General features: G+C 44.0%; 2 protein-coding genes across 3 annotated transcripts in view; one reads left to right on the top strand and one right to left on the bottom strand.

Annotated features, from left to right (window-relative positions):
* The window catches only part of CHEK2 (checkpoint kinase 2), a 39,086-nt gene extending 37,019 nt beyond the window's left edge, over positions 1-2,067 (bottom strand). Inside the window, exons 1-2 of the mRNA XM_065889509.1 lie at positions 2,011-2,067; positions 977-1,161 (exon numbers count right to left, since the gene is read on the bottom strand). The gene's annotated coding sequence lies outside the window, so the exon portion shown is untranslated. The remainder of the gene's footprint in view (positions 1-976; positions 1,162-2,010) is intronic.
* A 234-nt stretch (positions 2,068-2,301) lies between these two features.
* On the top strand, positions 2,302-16,329 carry HSCB (HscB mitochondrial iron-sulfur cluster cochaperone). 2 transcript variants are annotated; one of them, XM_065890296.1, is made up of 6 exons: positions 2,302-2,564; positions 3,667-3,763; positions 4,106-4,195; positions 4,816-4,960; positions 8,085-8,132; positions 16,202-16,329. In XM_065890296.1, the coding sequence occupies exons 1-6, from the start codon at positions 2,329-2,331 to the stop codon at positions 16,291-16,293; spliced, it is 708 nt and encodes a 235-aa protein (XP_065746368.1). In that variant the 5' UTR covers positions 2,302-2,328; the 3' UTR covers positions 16,294-16,329. The 2 variants fall into 2 exon arrangements, with proteins under 2 accessions (XP_065746368.1, XP_065746369.1); XM_065890297.1 differs by lacking the exons at positions 4,816-4,960; positions 16,202-16,329 and having other exon boundaries at positions 2,329-2,564; positions 8,085-8,102.
* Positions 16,330-16,906: the final 577 nt, after the last annotated feature.

Below are 16,906 nucleotides of genomic sequence, written 5' to 3'. Positions count from 1 at the left end.
ACACGGGTTCGTGCCCCGGTCCGGGAGGATCCCACATGCCGCGGAGCAGCTGGGCCCGTGAGCCATGGCCGCTGAGCCTGCGCGTCTGGAGCCTGTGCTCCGCGGCGGGAGAGGCCACAGCAGTGAGAGGCCCACGTACCACACACACAAAAAATTAAAATTCTAACAGTTTAGACCTATCATTCTTCTGGGCTAAGCTTTTCATCACATCATTTTCACCTGATAAGTTTTTGTGTGACAGCCACAACCACAGAGGACAGAAACAAAGAAATTATTTGAAGGCTGTAAACAAGTAAAAAGCAATGAAACTGAATTGGGGAGGGCGAGAGACTCATAACAGCTTACACTCATCCAATTTTTAAAAATTAAAAATGGAACCTAAAATGTATTCGTTAATACAATCAACACTACACTTAAACTTCATATGTATTTTTAAAAAAGAAAGAAAGGGAAGAGTCAGGTGGTTCGGCATAGACTAAGAGAAACTCTACAGAAATTTGCTGCATCACCCCAGGGGTGGCTATTTTATACATAAAATGTCACTGTTGCCCCCTCTCCCCCAAACCAGCTCCTGGAGGGTAGGACCCAAGTTCATTCTAGATTCCTTTGACTCCAAACTAAGAGCTGGGCCACTTAAAGAGGCGAAACACAAAGACTGCTCTAAACAACTCCACCTAGCCCTTTGTGATGCTAATTAACTATGGGGCTCATCTTTTCAGCATCCTAAATGGCCTCCCAGCCCAACAGAAGCCTGAAGAAAATGACACAGAAGACCATAACAGAGTTTCCCACCCCAGCTTTATAATTAATTTGATAGACAGGTAAACTCCAATAACAGAACCTACAGTAAAGTCAAAGTAACTTTCAATCCCTAACTTTAAATCCCTAATCTGATTAAAAAAAAAAAAAAGTGCTTTCTCTCCTGAATCCCACACTCAGGCTACCCCTCAAGGATAATATAGTAAACATGACTCACACTGATTATTGCATTTACACAGCTTTCCAGATGCAAAGGTCCTGATGAGTTTTCCTGAAAGCACACCAGGGAAGTAGGTGTTGCCAGAGCTAGGTCCGCCACTTCAGGACCTGCTGCTCTAATACCACCTCAGCCAAGCTGTGTCCTCCTGCAGCTTCTTGAGCAAGACTTCTCTGCCCTGAAAACTGGCAAAAGACAGTGTGTCAAAAGGTAGCTGCTATCATCGTTCATGATAAGAAGGGTCCACCAGACCAGGACTACATTGGCCTCTGCCATGAGGAAAAAGCATAGTGGAGAGGTTATAAGCAAACAGATCTGGAGTCGAGTCAGATGTCTAAGTCAACTCTTTGCACGACCTTTACGTAGATCGCAACCTCTCTGAACCCAGAAAAGTAGATAGAGCTTGCGAATCAAATGAGATGATGCATCAACGTTCCTCCCCCCACCCCTCGGTAATGCTTGATAATTGGGAATTCCAGGCCCAAAGAATCTGAAAGCAGGAAAAGGCCTTACAAGTGCAATACAGTTTTTTTTTTCCAATAGAGAAACTGAGTCCCAAGGAAGACTGGTGCCCTCCTACCCTACCCTCGCCACCCCATCCCCCACACTTCCTTAGGGACACTCGCAGAGCATCTTCCTACACAAGTCGGTGTGTTTCCAGTTCCTGTAGTGCCTTGCAGCTAAGAATGGGTTCTTAGTAAGCATTTTCCAGATTGAACCTAAATATGGAAATAATTACTAACACCTATAAAACTCTCTGCAGAGCAACTTCGCTCTCATTTTGAAGGGGACAACTTTGTTCTTTCTTATCCTTTACGTCTTGGCCAGTTTCAGCTTTAAAGTTACAAGGGAAGTGACCTTCACCTCGAAATTTATCTACAAAGAAGGAAGAGAGTCTTCCACGCATTCCTCTCCCCCTTCCCAAGCTCAAACACAGTACAAAACGGAAGCTCGGGAAATTCAGCTCGCAAAAAGACCCTGAGGACAGGATTCGAACCCCTCAGTACCCAAGAGAAGTTCCCACTATGACTCACCGCGAGCCCACCTAACACCGCACACTGAGCAGCCGTAGCCAGCGGAGTGGCGCTAAACCCGCTGATACAAACTCCACCCTCAGCCAATCAAAACACCCCTCCGCCCCCGCCGGACCAATGACAAACAGCGGATGTGGCGGCCCACGTAGCCTCAATGCTTTCTGGGAGTTGTAGTTTAAAACGCAGAGCGGGACTCAAAATCCAGGTTTCCCCCGGGTAGTCCCGCCCCCTCAGCTTCCCGGCCAATCAGCAGCACCAGTCTGGTCGACCACTTTCTCTCCCCAACAGGTGACCGCGGGGAGGCCGGCCGCCAGCCAGATGTGGTGCGGAAGAACCAGGGCCTTGCTCCGGGTGTCGGGGTTATGGCCGACAGGGGTGCTCGGGAGGAGACCGCTAAACTGCAGTGCTGCGTCACTGGCGGGAAGCAACTCCCCCCGGTGTTGGAACTGCGGCGGCCTAGGGGGCCCCTTGCGGGGGGACCGGTTCTTCTGCCCTCAGTGCCGCGCGCTGCAGCCACCTGACCCCACGCGAGACTACTTCAGCCTCATGGACTGGTAAGGGAGGCGGTTTCGGGAAATGCGTCTGGGCGTGTGAGATGGAGGGCTGGTCAGGCTAAGGGAGGAGAAGGCGGGACCAGTTACATGGGTGGGCGGAGCCCTAGAGAACAGGGGCCGGGGTGGGGCCTGGGAGAAGGTGGGTGGGATGTGTCGGGAGAGGAAACCGAGGGGCCGGACTGAGCGGCGAAGCTTTGTGGGATGATGACGAGAGTGGAGCGTGGACTGGTGGGGCGAGGAGTGTGATTAGGGGAAATTGAGGTTTGGAGCCTGCAATGGAGGGAGACTTGAGGGGCGGGATCTGAGAGAAGGAAGTTCAGAGGTGGGGCCTGAGGGAAGGGTGCTTGCGCGGCCCTTGGCGGATGGAGTCTTGAGGAATAGATTCAGAAGGTTTAAAGTTGGGTTGAGACTTTTAAGAAAGAAATAATGAGGTGTTATCCAAAATGAGAGAGTAAGAGCAAAGAAAAACTTAATGCTATGGGCAGAGTCTAAGGGAAAAGTGAGAATTGGAAGGTCTGAGAAATAGATGTTTTTTCTGTTTACCTCCGAAGGTTGAGGAGCTTGGAGAAGTGGTGAACTTTGGGCGAAGCTAAACTAATGAGATAGGGCACGCTCTGGGAATAGAAAGCGAAGAGGATTCGATTAAAATAAAGTGAGAGGTAGAGATGAAGGGACCTGGGCCTTAGAAAAATAGAGTGGGATTCAGGAATGCCTCTTCCCCTTAACTCTGGGCTCTGGCCCCACCAGTCACTGAGCACTTATGAAGGGCTGCAGTAACACTGCTCTTTACGTTGTTCAAGCATACCAATCTTGTTCCCACTTCAAGGCCTTTGCATGTTCCCTGTGCCTGAATGACTCTTTCCTGTGATCTTCAATTACTCCTCATCATCATTCAGGTCTCAGCTCAAATGTCATCTCTTTGTCCACCACATCTACCATTCTCTTATCCTATTCTGTTTTCCTTTGCAGTACCTACCACTTTTTGAAATAGCTCTGTCTATATGTTTATTGCGTCATCCCCCATGAGAACAGGAACCAGGCCCATACTATACAAATCTATAAACATTTGATGCATGAATTTCATCTCCTGATTTCCTTCCAGCAACCGCTCCTTCAGAGTTGACACTGCAAAGCTCCAGCATAGGTACCAGCAACTACAGCGTCTTATCCACCCAGATTTCTTCAGCCAGAGGTCTCAGGTAGCCTATTGGCCACCCATAATCACACCCAAACACGTGTGTACCCTGGGTGGGTGGCAGTGTCCTTATGGTTATCAAGGACAGAGCTGGACAGCCAGCTTCACCCTGAGGTGGCCTGACCCCAGCCATCCAGATGCTGGACCTGTCTTATACTCAGAGCTTTTACCTGATTTCCCAGCAGAATTAGAACCCATCACCTGAAAATAAAAACAGCTTATCCCATACCGGTTCTCCTTTGGTCGCTTCCTTATGTGCTTGCCCATCAGTATTTTATGAAACAGTTTGTGAATGTAAGATGGCCTATTTGCATGGTAATATGACTATCTTCATTTCCACTTACAGACTGAAAAGGATTTCTCAGAGAAGCATTCGACCCTTGTTAATGATGCCTATCAGACTCTTCTGGCCCCCCTGAGCAGGGGACTATACCTTGTAAGGTGATTTTCCCACCCTTCTATCATGACAGCCTGGTCCCATTGCTCTGTAGGACAGCTGCTCCCCTGTGTTCAACAGAAGAGTGCTTGAGACCTGAGCTAATCTAGGGACCCAACGATAATTAACCTCAAAGATACTATTACATGAGTATAGTTTTCTCTGAGTATCTCTGTAAATCTTACTTGCCCAATTGCCTTTTTTTTTTTTTTTCCCACCATTTTCTATACATTTCAAGGATTAGATAGTGCTGGCTTTTAGGGAAGAGTAATTTTTGTTTTTTTGTGGGGGAGAAGTGAGCACCTTAGAATTTTAGGATTTAATAGAATTTTTACAAATATCTAATTCAACCTCCTAATACTTTTTTCCCAAGTGGAAGAATGACTCCTCCAAGGTCACATAGTTCCAGGTAGCAGGGAGTGATCCCATCCCAGCACTCCTATCTCAGTCTAACTTTCCAGTACCCTACCCTCACACTTTCACTATTGAGACAGTTCAAGTTTTCCCTGTGAGTGGCATCCTGTTCTGAATGGTGAGGAGGATTTATGGTGAGGAGGATTTATGACTCTGGCCATAGTTTCTTGAATTAAACTTATTATCCCTGCTTTATGCCCCAATAGCTAAAGCTCTGTGGAGTAGAGATTCCCGAAGGGACAGATTATGAAATGGACAGTCAATTCCTCATGGAAATAATGGAAATCAATGAAAAACTTGCAGAAGCTCAAGGTGAAACTGCCATGAAAGAGATGGAATCTATTGTCAGAGGTAAAAGATAAAATACCACCGACTGCATTTTATTGCTATTTTGAGTACATGTAGGGGTTAAGTGAAAAATGGATATAAAGACTACATATTGGCCTTCATAATGATTCAGGGAATTTTTTTTTCTTGATTATGCTGAAACCCATTTTGTCTAGAGGTTAGGCTTGCAAAATTCCTAATTCTCTGGAAGGCGGGCTTAAACCAAGAATGTAATAGTATTTTGCAGATTGCTGTGCTCCTTCCCACCCATGACATCCTTTGGATATCTCTGACAAGAAAAATAGGCCTCAGAAGTTCATGGGAATGCCCAAGGTCACACAGCAGATATAGCAGAGCAAAGATTGAAACCTTGATCTTATGATCCCATATTGCTTTACTTTCCACTTTATTCCATAGTGTATCAGTCAGGGTTCTCCAGAGAAACAGAATCAGTAGTGCATGTGTATGTGGAGAGAGAGAAATTTATTTTAAGGAATGGCTCATGTGATTATGAGAGCTAGCAAGTTCAAAATATGTACATAGACTAACAGGCTGGAAACTCAGGCAGGACTTCTATGTTAGTCATGAGGCAGAATTCCTTCCTTGGGAAACCTCAGTTTTTGCTTACTACATTCAACTGATTGGATGAGGCCCACCTATGTTATGGAAGATAATCTCCTTAAAGTCAACTGACTGTAAATGTTAATCACATCTACAGAATACCTTCACAGCAACATCTAGACTAGTGTTTGATCAAACAATTGGGCACCACAGCCTAAACAAGCTGGCACATAAAATTAACCATGCCATATAGAAAAGGCTCCAGGTTTCTCATTCAAATTATATGCAGATATGAACTTTCACAAATGTTATGGCATGCCTACTGTATCAGGCACTGTGCAGGAGGACACTGAGGATACAGCAGTGAACAAGAAAGACATGGCCTGGGCCTTCTTGGAGTTTATATATTCCAACTCAGAGTGTCCCAAATGGAAGTCATGAGCGTCTCTCTTCTGCTCCTCTGCTGATGTTCACTTTCTAAGTGAATGACGCTCTGCGGTTGTACAAGTCCAAAACACCGAGGAGGTGTCCTTCACAACTTATTCTCCCTTACCCCCATAGACAGTCCATCACCGAGTCTTGAAAAGCTGACCTTCTAAATGTGTCTCAGATCCATCTATACATTTTCACTGCCACCACCCTGTCCCAAGCTACCATTCTCTCTCACCCGGACAACTGGAGTAACTCCACACTGGTCCGTCTCTACCTTCAATCTGATATATTCCTACCCTGTCACTTGTGTGATCTTTTTGAAACCCAAATCTAATCATATCACCCTTGGCCTTGCCTAAAAACTTTAAGGGGCTCCCTGCCCCCTGCCTCAGGTTAAAGAAACCTGCATGGCTTGGCCTCTGCTTCCTCCCATTTGCTCCTTCCACTCCAGCCACACAGATTGCTTCTAGTTCTTCATCTGTACCTTGTACCTCCCTACCCAGGGCATTTGCACATGCTGTTGCTTCTGCCCGAAACCCTCTTCTCCTCTACCCCATCTATTTAACTCTTCCTCCTTCAGATCTGGGGGCAATCCTCACTTCCTCAGAGAATCTGCAGACGACCTCTCTGTCTATACCTTTTGGTCGTGGGTACCCCTCCTTTGTAGGACTAATCACTGGTCTATGTGAGATTACTGGACCAATATCAGCCTCCTCTACTAGACCAGAAGTTCTACAGAGGCAGAAATTGTGTCTTCTTTTTGCTTCTCTCACATCCTTAGCACATGCAGTAGTACTTGGAGTATAATAGGGACTCAGTAAATATTTGTCAAGTGAGTGAATAAATAACAAACAAAGAAGTTAAAAGCAGTAAAATAGAAGTTGTGGTGGGGTAGCTGTCAGCTAGGGTTGTACCAGCAACATTAGGGCTGGGTGGTGTTAGAAACTCGGGATTTTTAGTCAGAAGGCCCAGCTGCACGGCTTTGGAAGGCAGAGGTTCATGAAGCTCTGGGTGAGGTGGACTTGGGTTCAGTCCCAACACTGCCACTGACCTTTTGTGTGACCTTCAGTAAAGTGACTTCACCCCTCTGAGCTTCAGTTTCCTCATCTGTAAAATGGAGATAATATTAGTACTGGTTGTTGCAACGATTAATTTAAAGCATGTAGAACACTTGACACAGTGCCTGGCCCGTGGTAAGTTCCCAATCAATGGTGGGGGTTATTTCTAGCTTTATAGTTAACATCTCGTTTTGAGCAGGTCACTGACCTTCATTTAGAGTAATTCCTAAATTTCCTTTTACCTGCTAAGGCCCAGGTAATGTGAACGTTCAAGCACATGAGCTAGATAGTTTTGGGGTCAGGACTTCAGAGCCTCCAGACTCCTAATCCAGTGTTCTTTTGTCAACACCATGTTGCTACCTGAGAAGCGAGTTTGCAACCACTGGACCAGAAGTCAGGTGACTTGGGGTCTGCTCTTAGCTCCTCCACTCACCAACCATGTGGCCATATACGTTCTCCCAGTACCTGTCATTGCTTACCATGGGGATATAATGTATTTGAAAGTGCTTTGAAAGCAGGCACCATATAAATGATTGATACTGTTTGTATCTGAAAAAGGCACTTATCATACAATTTTTCAATGAGGAAACAATAAAAATGTGAGGTAGCTACCCTTTACTTCATCTGGCATCTTCTCTCTTAAGGTACAATATGATCGAAATGTTTCATTTTCCTGAGAGGCTGTATAATTTGCTAGTAGTTGCCTGACACACTCTAATGCCCTGCTGATAGGCAAGTCCCGCTTGTTAATTTTCTCCTAGCTGAAATCTGGAAGACTCAGAGTGCCTTGTGGAGATAATCTAAGGCACTTCTTTGTCTTTTTTTTTTTTTTTAATACTTCTATGGCCATTTTATGAGCTTTGGTGATTGCCCCTCAGACCTTTCATGGATAGAAAAACAGTGTAACTAGGATCAGCCAGAGCTGCACTAAACAGGAGCTGCCATCATGGAACTGTAGAGACAGAGGTTATGAGGCCTTACCCTTGAATCCAAACTCCCTGCTATGTTGTGTTCACAACAACAAGATGACAAAGCATTGTCTTCATATTATGAGTCTATTTAAGTAGAAAAATTAAGATAATGTTTTTCTTTTTCAGCTAAACAGAAAGAATTGACTGACAATGTGAGCAGAGCTTTTGAAAGAGGTACTTCCTTCATTTCTTGACTTTCTTAAATATGGAAAGAAATTGTAAGCACTGAGGTATAACCATCCATTCAATAAGTAGCTATTATATGCCCATCCTATGACAGGTACATGGGAGCTATAAAATATAGATGAGTCTACATTTCTGCCTTCAAGGATTCACAGTCTTGCTAGAGAAACAAGGGGTGTGCCAAAACCAATGATACGCCCATTGAAGATTAGATGAGAGAAAGTGCTCCCATTCCCCTTTAGCAAGTAGGAGAAGATAAGGTGAGGGATGTGGGCTGAAGCCAACACAGGCAGACTCTGATGGCAAGGCTGCACAGTGAACATTTGGCAAAGCCCACACACCCCTTTCTTCTGCAAAGCCCAGGAGGAGAATCCCATGGCCGAGCAGTGCCCAGATTGCAAATAGGGCGTGTTCATCCTTGTCCCCACTGCTCCTGGCTCTCAGGCTAAAGAGACTAGATCTATTTCTAGCTATTTTTAAGCAAGAACAGCCTTTCTCTCCATCCTGACTTGTGCCACTCCTTAAATAAGAGCTTAATAGCCCTTTGGCTTAGGGATCCTTTGACTACAGAAAGGAGAACGCAACTCATACTAGCCCAGATAAAAGGAGGTTACTCTAAGGAATCAGGTCTATCTCTCAGAATCCAAAGTCCCTGAGATGAGTATAGTATTGTGTGATAAGAGCTTTTCTAGAACAAGACCTGGGAACCAGAAAACAGTCTGGAACCAAGACTGTGGTCCTGAACTTGGTGGCCTAGCTGGCCACTCCATCCTTCTCCCCACCTCTATACACCAGTTCCGTCTGCTTCCTTATTGGTGTACAGTGCTCCAAACTGGCCTCCCCCACTGGATGACTCCTCAGTCCTCCTTGATCTATTACCTCATAAGAACAAGGCCTTTTACCATCTGACTAGAGTCTTCTAGATCCAATCTAGATTCCTGGGAGGGGGGATTTGATTGCCCCAGTTTGAGTCAGATGTCCACTCCAGTCCGATCACTGAGGGCCAAGGAGATAAGCTTGCACAGTGTACTGCCTACTTTGTAGGGACTGTAGGAGTTTATTCTGAGAAGCAGGCAGAAGGTGGCGGGGAGGGAGGGGTGTCTCTAAAAAGATGGGTAGGAATATAGATTAATAGCAGAAAAGACAGGAACCTGGCCCAACATATCTGCCTGAAATCCATGTCCCCAGCCTACTGGTTAAGATGGTCAGATTATGTTCCACCAAGGCCCACCCCCAGTTCCTGTTATACCTTTGTGGGCTTTTATTTTTTTAATTATAAAATACAATTTCTTAAAGAATGAATAGTACATAAGTACAATGGAAGAATAACAACAGAAGAAACACCCATGTCCCCACCACCCAGGTTAAGAAATAGAAAAAAGATGCTCAACATCACTAATCATTAGGGAAATGAAAATCAAAACCACAGTGAGATACCACCTCACACCTATAAAGATGGATGTTATTAAAAAAGAAAATAGCAAATGTGGGCAAGGATGTGGAGAAGTTGAGACCTTTGTGCACTGCTGGTGGGAATGTAAAATAGTGCACCTGCTATGGAAAACAGTATGGCAGTTCCTCAAAAAATTAAAAATAGAATTACGGTGCAATCCAGCAATTCCACTTCAGGTTGTACACCTAAAGAATTGACAGCAGGAACTCAGAGAGATGCACTGTCACAGATAAACAAAGCCAGATACTAGTTAACGTGGTAAGGACAGATTTGAATCAGTAATAACTATGGTGATAGGGAAAAGAGTCCAGCGTGAACTGAACTCAATTTTGATTTGTACAGAGGTAACTGGGCATTTTAAAGGGAGAATGAGGGAGTAGGGCGGGGGTGCACAGGGGCTCAGTAGAATTGGGGAAGTGAAATATTACAAAAAGCGGGAAGAAGGAGTTGGTCCTATGAAACCCATCTGGGTTTGTTAATTGGCCCTTATGGAAGTTAGGCTCCCACCCTCCCACAGAGCCTGGAGACAGGGGCCCTATCATCAGGTGTTGACTGGAACAAACAGCAAGAAAGAGACAGAAGAGACCTTCTTTCCTCTGAGCGACATAAGTCCATTTCTCACTCAATCGTCTTTTGTTTATGAAGGACTGGCTGAGTCATCTGTTGAGGCCTGATAGTAGAGGATATTTGGGGGATGACATGAGCAAATGTGCATTTAATGAGGAGCATCTCTATGGAAACGAAAAGGAAAACAAAGGTCAATGTCTGGAGCCGACTATAACCCCAGTTTCTGAGTCCAGAGGGCAGCCACCTGAGAAGACACTGACTGCTTAAGCATCTTTAGGTGGTGGCATGAGGACAGCAGAGGCAGTCTGATGCATCTCCTGGCTTATAGTTTGAATGTTTGTGGTGATGGCAGAGACATCAGCATCCCTGTCATGGTTATTTCCCAGAGCACAGTGTGGAAGGTGTGCGCTTTCTGAGTGACCCGTGTACCAGCAGCTCCAGGCACAAAGGTTGCCCATGATTCATCGTGATGAGTTCTTTGAAGTTTCTATCAAGTCCTCCAGCTTCAGCTTGCAGGACTTTACCAGATCCTGGAGGAAAGGGGCAGCTATGAGACAGCCTGAGTCCCACGGAGGATCTGGGCAGTCAGGTTTTAGTTCTTAGCGACAGTAAATCAGGAGGGAGGGAGGAACATTGGAAACATTGGTTTGGAAAGTTGTAGCCAGATGTTGAAAGAAACTAGAAGAATTGAGGATTTGCTGAAGGCCGACAAAATGTGTAAGGATCCAGTTCAGTTTACAAGTAGATAATAAACCTCAAATCCAATGAACAGGACAGGATTCTGATCACTCGCAAGGTTGTGTTATTCTTTTCCACTGAAACATAAAATTTCTCTCCACAATCACCCCCTCTTTTTAATCAAAGTTAAAGTAATTTTGTTCTTGTTTACAAAATAAATTTAGTTTCATGAAATTTGGCCTGATTATTTATTAAGTGCAGCAAGAAAGGTAACTGACCATAAAGGCCTTTTTAAGTTTTCCTAATGGAACTTTTTACAGGCATAACTGGTTTTATTGCACTTTGCAGATACTGCATTTTTTACAAATTGAAGGTTTGTAGCACTCCTGTGTTGTCAGATGATGGTTAGCATTTTTCTGCAATAAAATATTTTTAATTAAGGTATGTACATTGTTTCTTTAGACATAATGCTATTGTGCACTTAATAGACTATATAGTACAGTATCAATACTTATATGCACTGGGAAACCAAAAAATTTATGTGACTTGCTTTATTTCAACATTCACTTTGTTGCAGTGGTCTGGAACCCAGCCCCCAGTATCTCTGAGGTCTGCCTGTATCTCAGATTAGAATCTGCCTGGAATCTCAGATTAGACCTGAAAAACCTCTCTGCTAGGAAGTCAAGCCAAGATTTCTCCATCAGAATTCTTCACCTGCATTACCTATAGTTTAAGGTGAATTCCTGTCTTCCCAACGTCCCCCAAATATTCTAAGATTCATGGGCCTGCCGAGTGCCCTTAATCACCTGTAAGGCTGGGAACCCTGTAAACCAGATACCAGGCCAGTTTTTGCAATAGGGCTTTGAAAGCATTATCTCTATAAAATCAACCTTATTTCCTTAAAATTGATGACTTTATGCATCATTTTCAAATATGACATTCCCGTCAAAGCCTTATTTTTAATTATGTCCTATCACAAAGAGGACAGATTCTTACTGAAACTATGCAAATAACTATATTGCCGTGAAAACAAGAATACTCAACAATAGTTTCTAACTTTTTGAGGGATCAGGCAGGGAGAAGAAGATGTTTTAATTTTGTTTACAAAAGTGTATAATTTACTAGATTGTTAATGAGTCATAGATAGCTTAAGAGAAAAGGAAAGGGGATTTCCTCATATTAGAAAATAGAACATTTAAAAGCCAGCAATAGTTCGAATAAAAAATTATAATCAACTTAGCAGTTTACTCAATCCTATGTAGTTAATTTTGTTCTGCTTGATCTTGGGTTAGCAGTTTCATGAACCCATCAGCTTTTTCATTAGCATTTTGGAAATTCTGACTTAGTCGACTGATTTGAACTCAGTAATGTAAGCAATGCCATCAGAAGCCTGTACCACAGAGTACCTGGTACAGTACCTGTTTATTGATCACAAGTACTCTGGCTTATAGCTGGTTGTAAGAGCTTTTAGGAAAGCATCAGAGTAAGGTAACAACCATCCATGGATAGCAAAAGACTTAAAATGGCCATAGTTAAAGATCTGATGAGAGGTTATTATAAAAATAACACAACTGAAAAGGAAATCTGGTTGTTTCTGTGACATAACACATTTTAAAATAATAACTGGGCGATAACATTTTTTTTTTTTTTTTTAAAAACAGAAGAAATTTATTTTCTTACAGTTCTAGAGGCTGGAAGTCTGGGGTCAAGGTGCCAGCGTGGTTGGGCTCTGGTGAGAGCTCTCTTGGCTTGCAGATGCTTGCTTTCTTGTTGTGTCCTCACAAAGCACAGAAAGAGAAAGAGGAAGAGGAAGAGGAGTAAGAGAAAGAGAGAGAGAGAGAGAGAGAGAGAGGGAGGGAGGGAGGGAGGGAGGGAGGGAGAGGGAGAGAGAGAGAGAGAGAGGAAAAAGCCCACAGTTTTTTGTTTTGTTTTGTTTTTAGCGGTACACGGGCCTCTCACTGTTGTGGCCTCTCCCGTTGCGGAGCACAGGCTCCGGATGCGCAGGCTCAGCGGCCATGGCTCACAGGCCCAGCCGCTCCGCGGCATAGTGGGATCTTCCCGGACCGGGGCACGAACCCATGTCCCCTGCATCAGCAGGCAGACTCTCAACCACTGCGCCACCAGGGAAGCCCTGGGCGATAACATCTTACCAGGATGTATCGTGGATAATGAGGGCATTGACAAATTCTAAGAACTTTGTACAATTTCTGAAATAATAACATTTAACCCATATAAAAATAACCTAGGGAAGGTTAAGTATCTTTTCTTTGACACTGCTTCCATTGTAATTTAATATATCAAATAAACCTACTCAGTTTAACATCTCTCTTTTTACAAGGTGAGAGAACAAATCCTTTGAGGTTTTCCAGGGGACCTCTCAGAAACTTAAAAGTCAGTTCAAAATCAAGAAGACTTTATTGGGCTTCCCTGGTGGCGCAGTGGTTCAGAGTCCACCTGCCGATGCAGGAGACACGGGTTTGTGCCCCGGTCAGGGAAGATCCCACATGCCGCGGAGCAGCTAGGCCCGTGAGCCATGGCCGCTGAGCCTGCACATTCGGAGCCTGTGCTCCACAACAGGAGAGGCCACAGCAGTGAGAGGCCCGCGTACCGCAAAAAAAAAAAAAGTATGCTTGCGTTATATTTAATGTTAACAACTCTGAAGACATATCCATTTTATTAAACCAAGAACATCACACTAGTTTTATTTACCAAAGATTTACCCAAATTACATGGAATTGAAAACATTTGAGTTCGTTCTTATATTTCTGGAAGTTTTAGGAAGATTTAATTTATGTAAGTACTCATTTCTCTCTAAGCAAATTAGGATACAGTTCCTTCAAAGGATTTTATAAATTAATTTCATAATACCATCTGAAGGTAGGGAAATATATGTTTATGTATATGTATAGATACATAAATATACAGACAGATACAAATAGATCTTACAGTTTTCATTAAAAAATTCTGCCATGAGTCAGGCACAAATAATATAAAACTCACTTTATGTGAGGTGATGGATGTTAACTAAACTTTTTGTGGTAATCATTTTGCAATATGTACATATATCAAATCATGTTATACACCTAAAACTAATGACTTTATGTCAATTATATCTCAGTAAAACTGGGAAATTAAAGAAAAAAAGTTTACCTCTCTAGTTTATATGGGTAGTTCTCATTTTTGCTCTATTTTATATATTTATCTGAATTGAGTTTCTGGCAGATGGAGCAAGTTTTAAAGGTTGCCTGCTCAACGTGAGTTGTAGAGGTTTTTTATAGGTTTTTTTGGTTTGTTTGTTTGTTTGTTTGTTTTGGGGTGGGGTTTTTTTGCCCTGATATATAATCTTAGTGGAGTCTGTGGACTAAATATCTGTTTCCAGTTAGCTTTTTTTTTCTTTTCAGCTTCAGGTGGTTGCTTTCGGAGGTACCTGAGTCCCTTGCAAGCCCCTGATGGGGACAGGAGGCCCAAAAGTCCAGTGCTTGTAGGGAGTTGGGGGGTGGGAGTGGGAAGGGAAAGGTCTGGTAGGATGGACAGAGGGACTGAGGAGGTAGGGGCTTGAGGGGGGCATATCAAAGGATGCGAGAGAGCGGAAGGGAATATGGAAGGTGGTGAGAGGAGGGAGGAGGAGGCGAGAGGTCTTAAAGGAGCCAGTGTGGGGAATCTTAAGTCTCAAAGAAGCCAGAGAAATTCCAATTTTTCCTAAGTACAGGTAGACCACGGAGGTACTGCGGGTTCGGTTCCAGACCACCACAAGAAAGTAAATATTGCAATGAAACAAGTCACATGAATTTTTTTTTATTTCCCTGCATGTCAAAGTTTGTTTACACTAATTGTAGTCTATTAAGTGTACAGTGGCATTATGTCTAATAAAACCAATTAATTAAAAAATACTTTATTGCTAAAAATTGCTAACCATCCTCTGAGCTTTCAGTGAGTCATAATCTTTTAACCATGGCAACATCAAAGATCACTGATGACAGATCACCAGAACAAATATAATAATAATGAAAAAGTTTGAAAAATTGGGAGAATTACCAAAGTCTGACACAGGGACACGAAGTGAGCAAATGCTGTTGGGGAAATGTTATACAAAGACTTGCTCAACACAGGGTTGCCACAAACCTTCAATTTGTAAAAAAACACAGTATCTGCAAAGCGTGATAAAACAAGATCTGCCTATAAAGTCACAGCAGCAAGAAAAGAGGTAGATCAAGCACCATGGTGACACGCAGTCAGTAGAAGTTCAAGAAGGAGGAGGACTGACAAGTTCCCATGGGAGGAGCAGGGTCAAATAGAACATAGAGGCCTCTCAAGGAGCCAGGAAAAAGAAAATGTCCAGCCCGGGAGTCAGTCCCCACTCAAAACGAGGAGCTGGGGCTTCCCTGGTGGAGCAGTGGTTGAGAGTCTGCCTGCCGATGCAGGGAACACGGGTTCGTGCCCCGGTCCGGTAAGATCCCACATGCCGTGGAGCGGCTAGGCCCGTGATCCATGGCCACTGAGCCTGCGCGTTCTGAGCCTGTGCTCCGCAACAGGAGAGGCCACGACAGTGAGAGGCCCACATACAGGAAAAAAAAAAAAAACGACCACTGCCTTCAAGCCCCTGGTAGGCCCTTTGTAATTGCATTCCCCTTACATGGTAGCAACTATTCTCCTGAATTTTTGTACTAACCATTCCCTTGCTTTTCTTGGTAGTTTTAACCATATATGAATATAATGGTGTATTATGTTATTACACATAAATCTAAGGGTTTCTCAACCTTGGTACTACCAACATTTTGGGCCAGATAATTCTTTGTCATGGGGGGCTGTCCTGTACACTGTAGGCTGTTTGGCAGCACCTCTGGCCTCTGCCCACTAGATGTCAGTGCCACCTCCCCAGGGTGACAACCAAAACCATCTCCAGACATTGCCAAACATCCCCACAGGCGAGAAATCACCCGCAGTCAAGAACCACGGGTCTAAGGGCATCTTTCCAGAACTGCCAGCCTCCTGGGGGCAGCTCTGTATCGCAGCACCTGGCACAGAGGAAGCACCAGGTGCTTCCACATCCTCGTCAGGGTTAGACCACCATGTATGATAGGGGAAAACTCTTAAAACACAACTTAGTTATTGGGTATTGTCCTGAAGAAGAAGAGCAGCTTCTCATTTAAAGTCTGAATCCTGTGAAGAAGCATGCTTTTGCTCCCTTTGGTTAAGCCCTTTATCCCCTGAACAATCCAGATGTTTTCTCTTTCTCAAATCTGAGTAATTGATCAGCCTTCCAGAGCCCAGGGCTCAGCTTTGATCCAGCTGCCTTGAATAATAGAGTGATTTTATTCTTGCTTGAAATGAAGCCTCGCATTAATGTCTCTCTTTATTTCAGATGATTTTGAAAAAGCCAAGGAACTTTTAACAAAGATGAGATACTTTTCAAACGTTGAAGAAAAGATTAAGTTAAAGAAGATTCCCCTCTAATGGTTGCTAATTTTAAAGTTTTAAAAATAAAGTTCTTATCTATTTCTTTTCTGGACTCTGCTGATTCAGAGTAGAGGTGTTTCAGCCGCTTTGACCATCTTTCTTTTCTTTTTTTCTTTTTTTTTGGCTGTGTTGGGTCTTCGTTGCTGTGCGTGGGCTTTTCTCTAGTTGCAGTGAGCAGGGTCTACTCTTCGTTGGCGGTGCACGGGCTTCTCATTATCGTGGCTTCTCTTGTTGCTGAACACGGGCTCTAGGCAGGCAGGCTCAGTAGTTGTGGCTTGCGGGCTCTAGAGCTCAGCCTCAGTAGTTGTGGCACACAGGCTTAGTTGCTCCGCGGCATGCGATATCTTCCCGGGCCAGGACTTGAACCCGTGTCCCTTGCATTGGCAGGTAGATTGTTAACCACTGCGCCACCAGGGAAGCCCGCTTTGACCATATTAATTAAACCTGTGGCTCAAGCATTAATGGACTGCAAAGCTTGTCATGTCAGCAGAAGCACAGCCCAGCCAGGGTTTGAGTGATCGGTTCTTCATGGGATACTTGATATACCATGTTCCTCATCTAGGCCTGTGGATGAGGAGGTGGAAATAAGGCCAACTTGAGGCCCTCGAGG

The sequence above is a fragment of the Phocoena phocoena genome, chromosome 13 (genome assembly GCF_963924675.1).
Source record: "Phocoena phocoena chromosome 13, mPhoPho1.1, whole genome shotgun sequence".
In the NCBI taxonomy this organism is placed as follows: domain Eukaryota; kingdom Metazoa; phylum Chordata; class Mammalia; order Artiodactyla; family Phocoenidae; genus Phocoena; species Phocoena phocoena.
The sequence above is the reverse complement of the archived record's forward strand: the minus strand, read 5'-3'. Positions and strand labels throughout refer to the sequence as shown.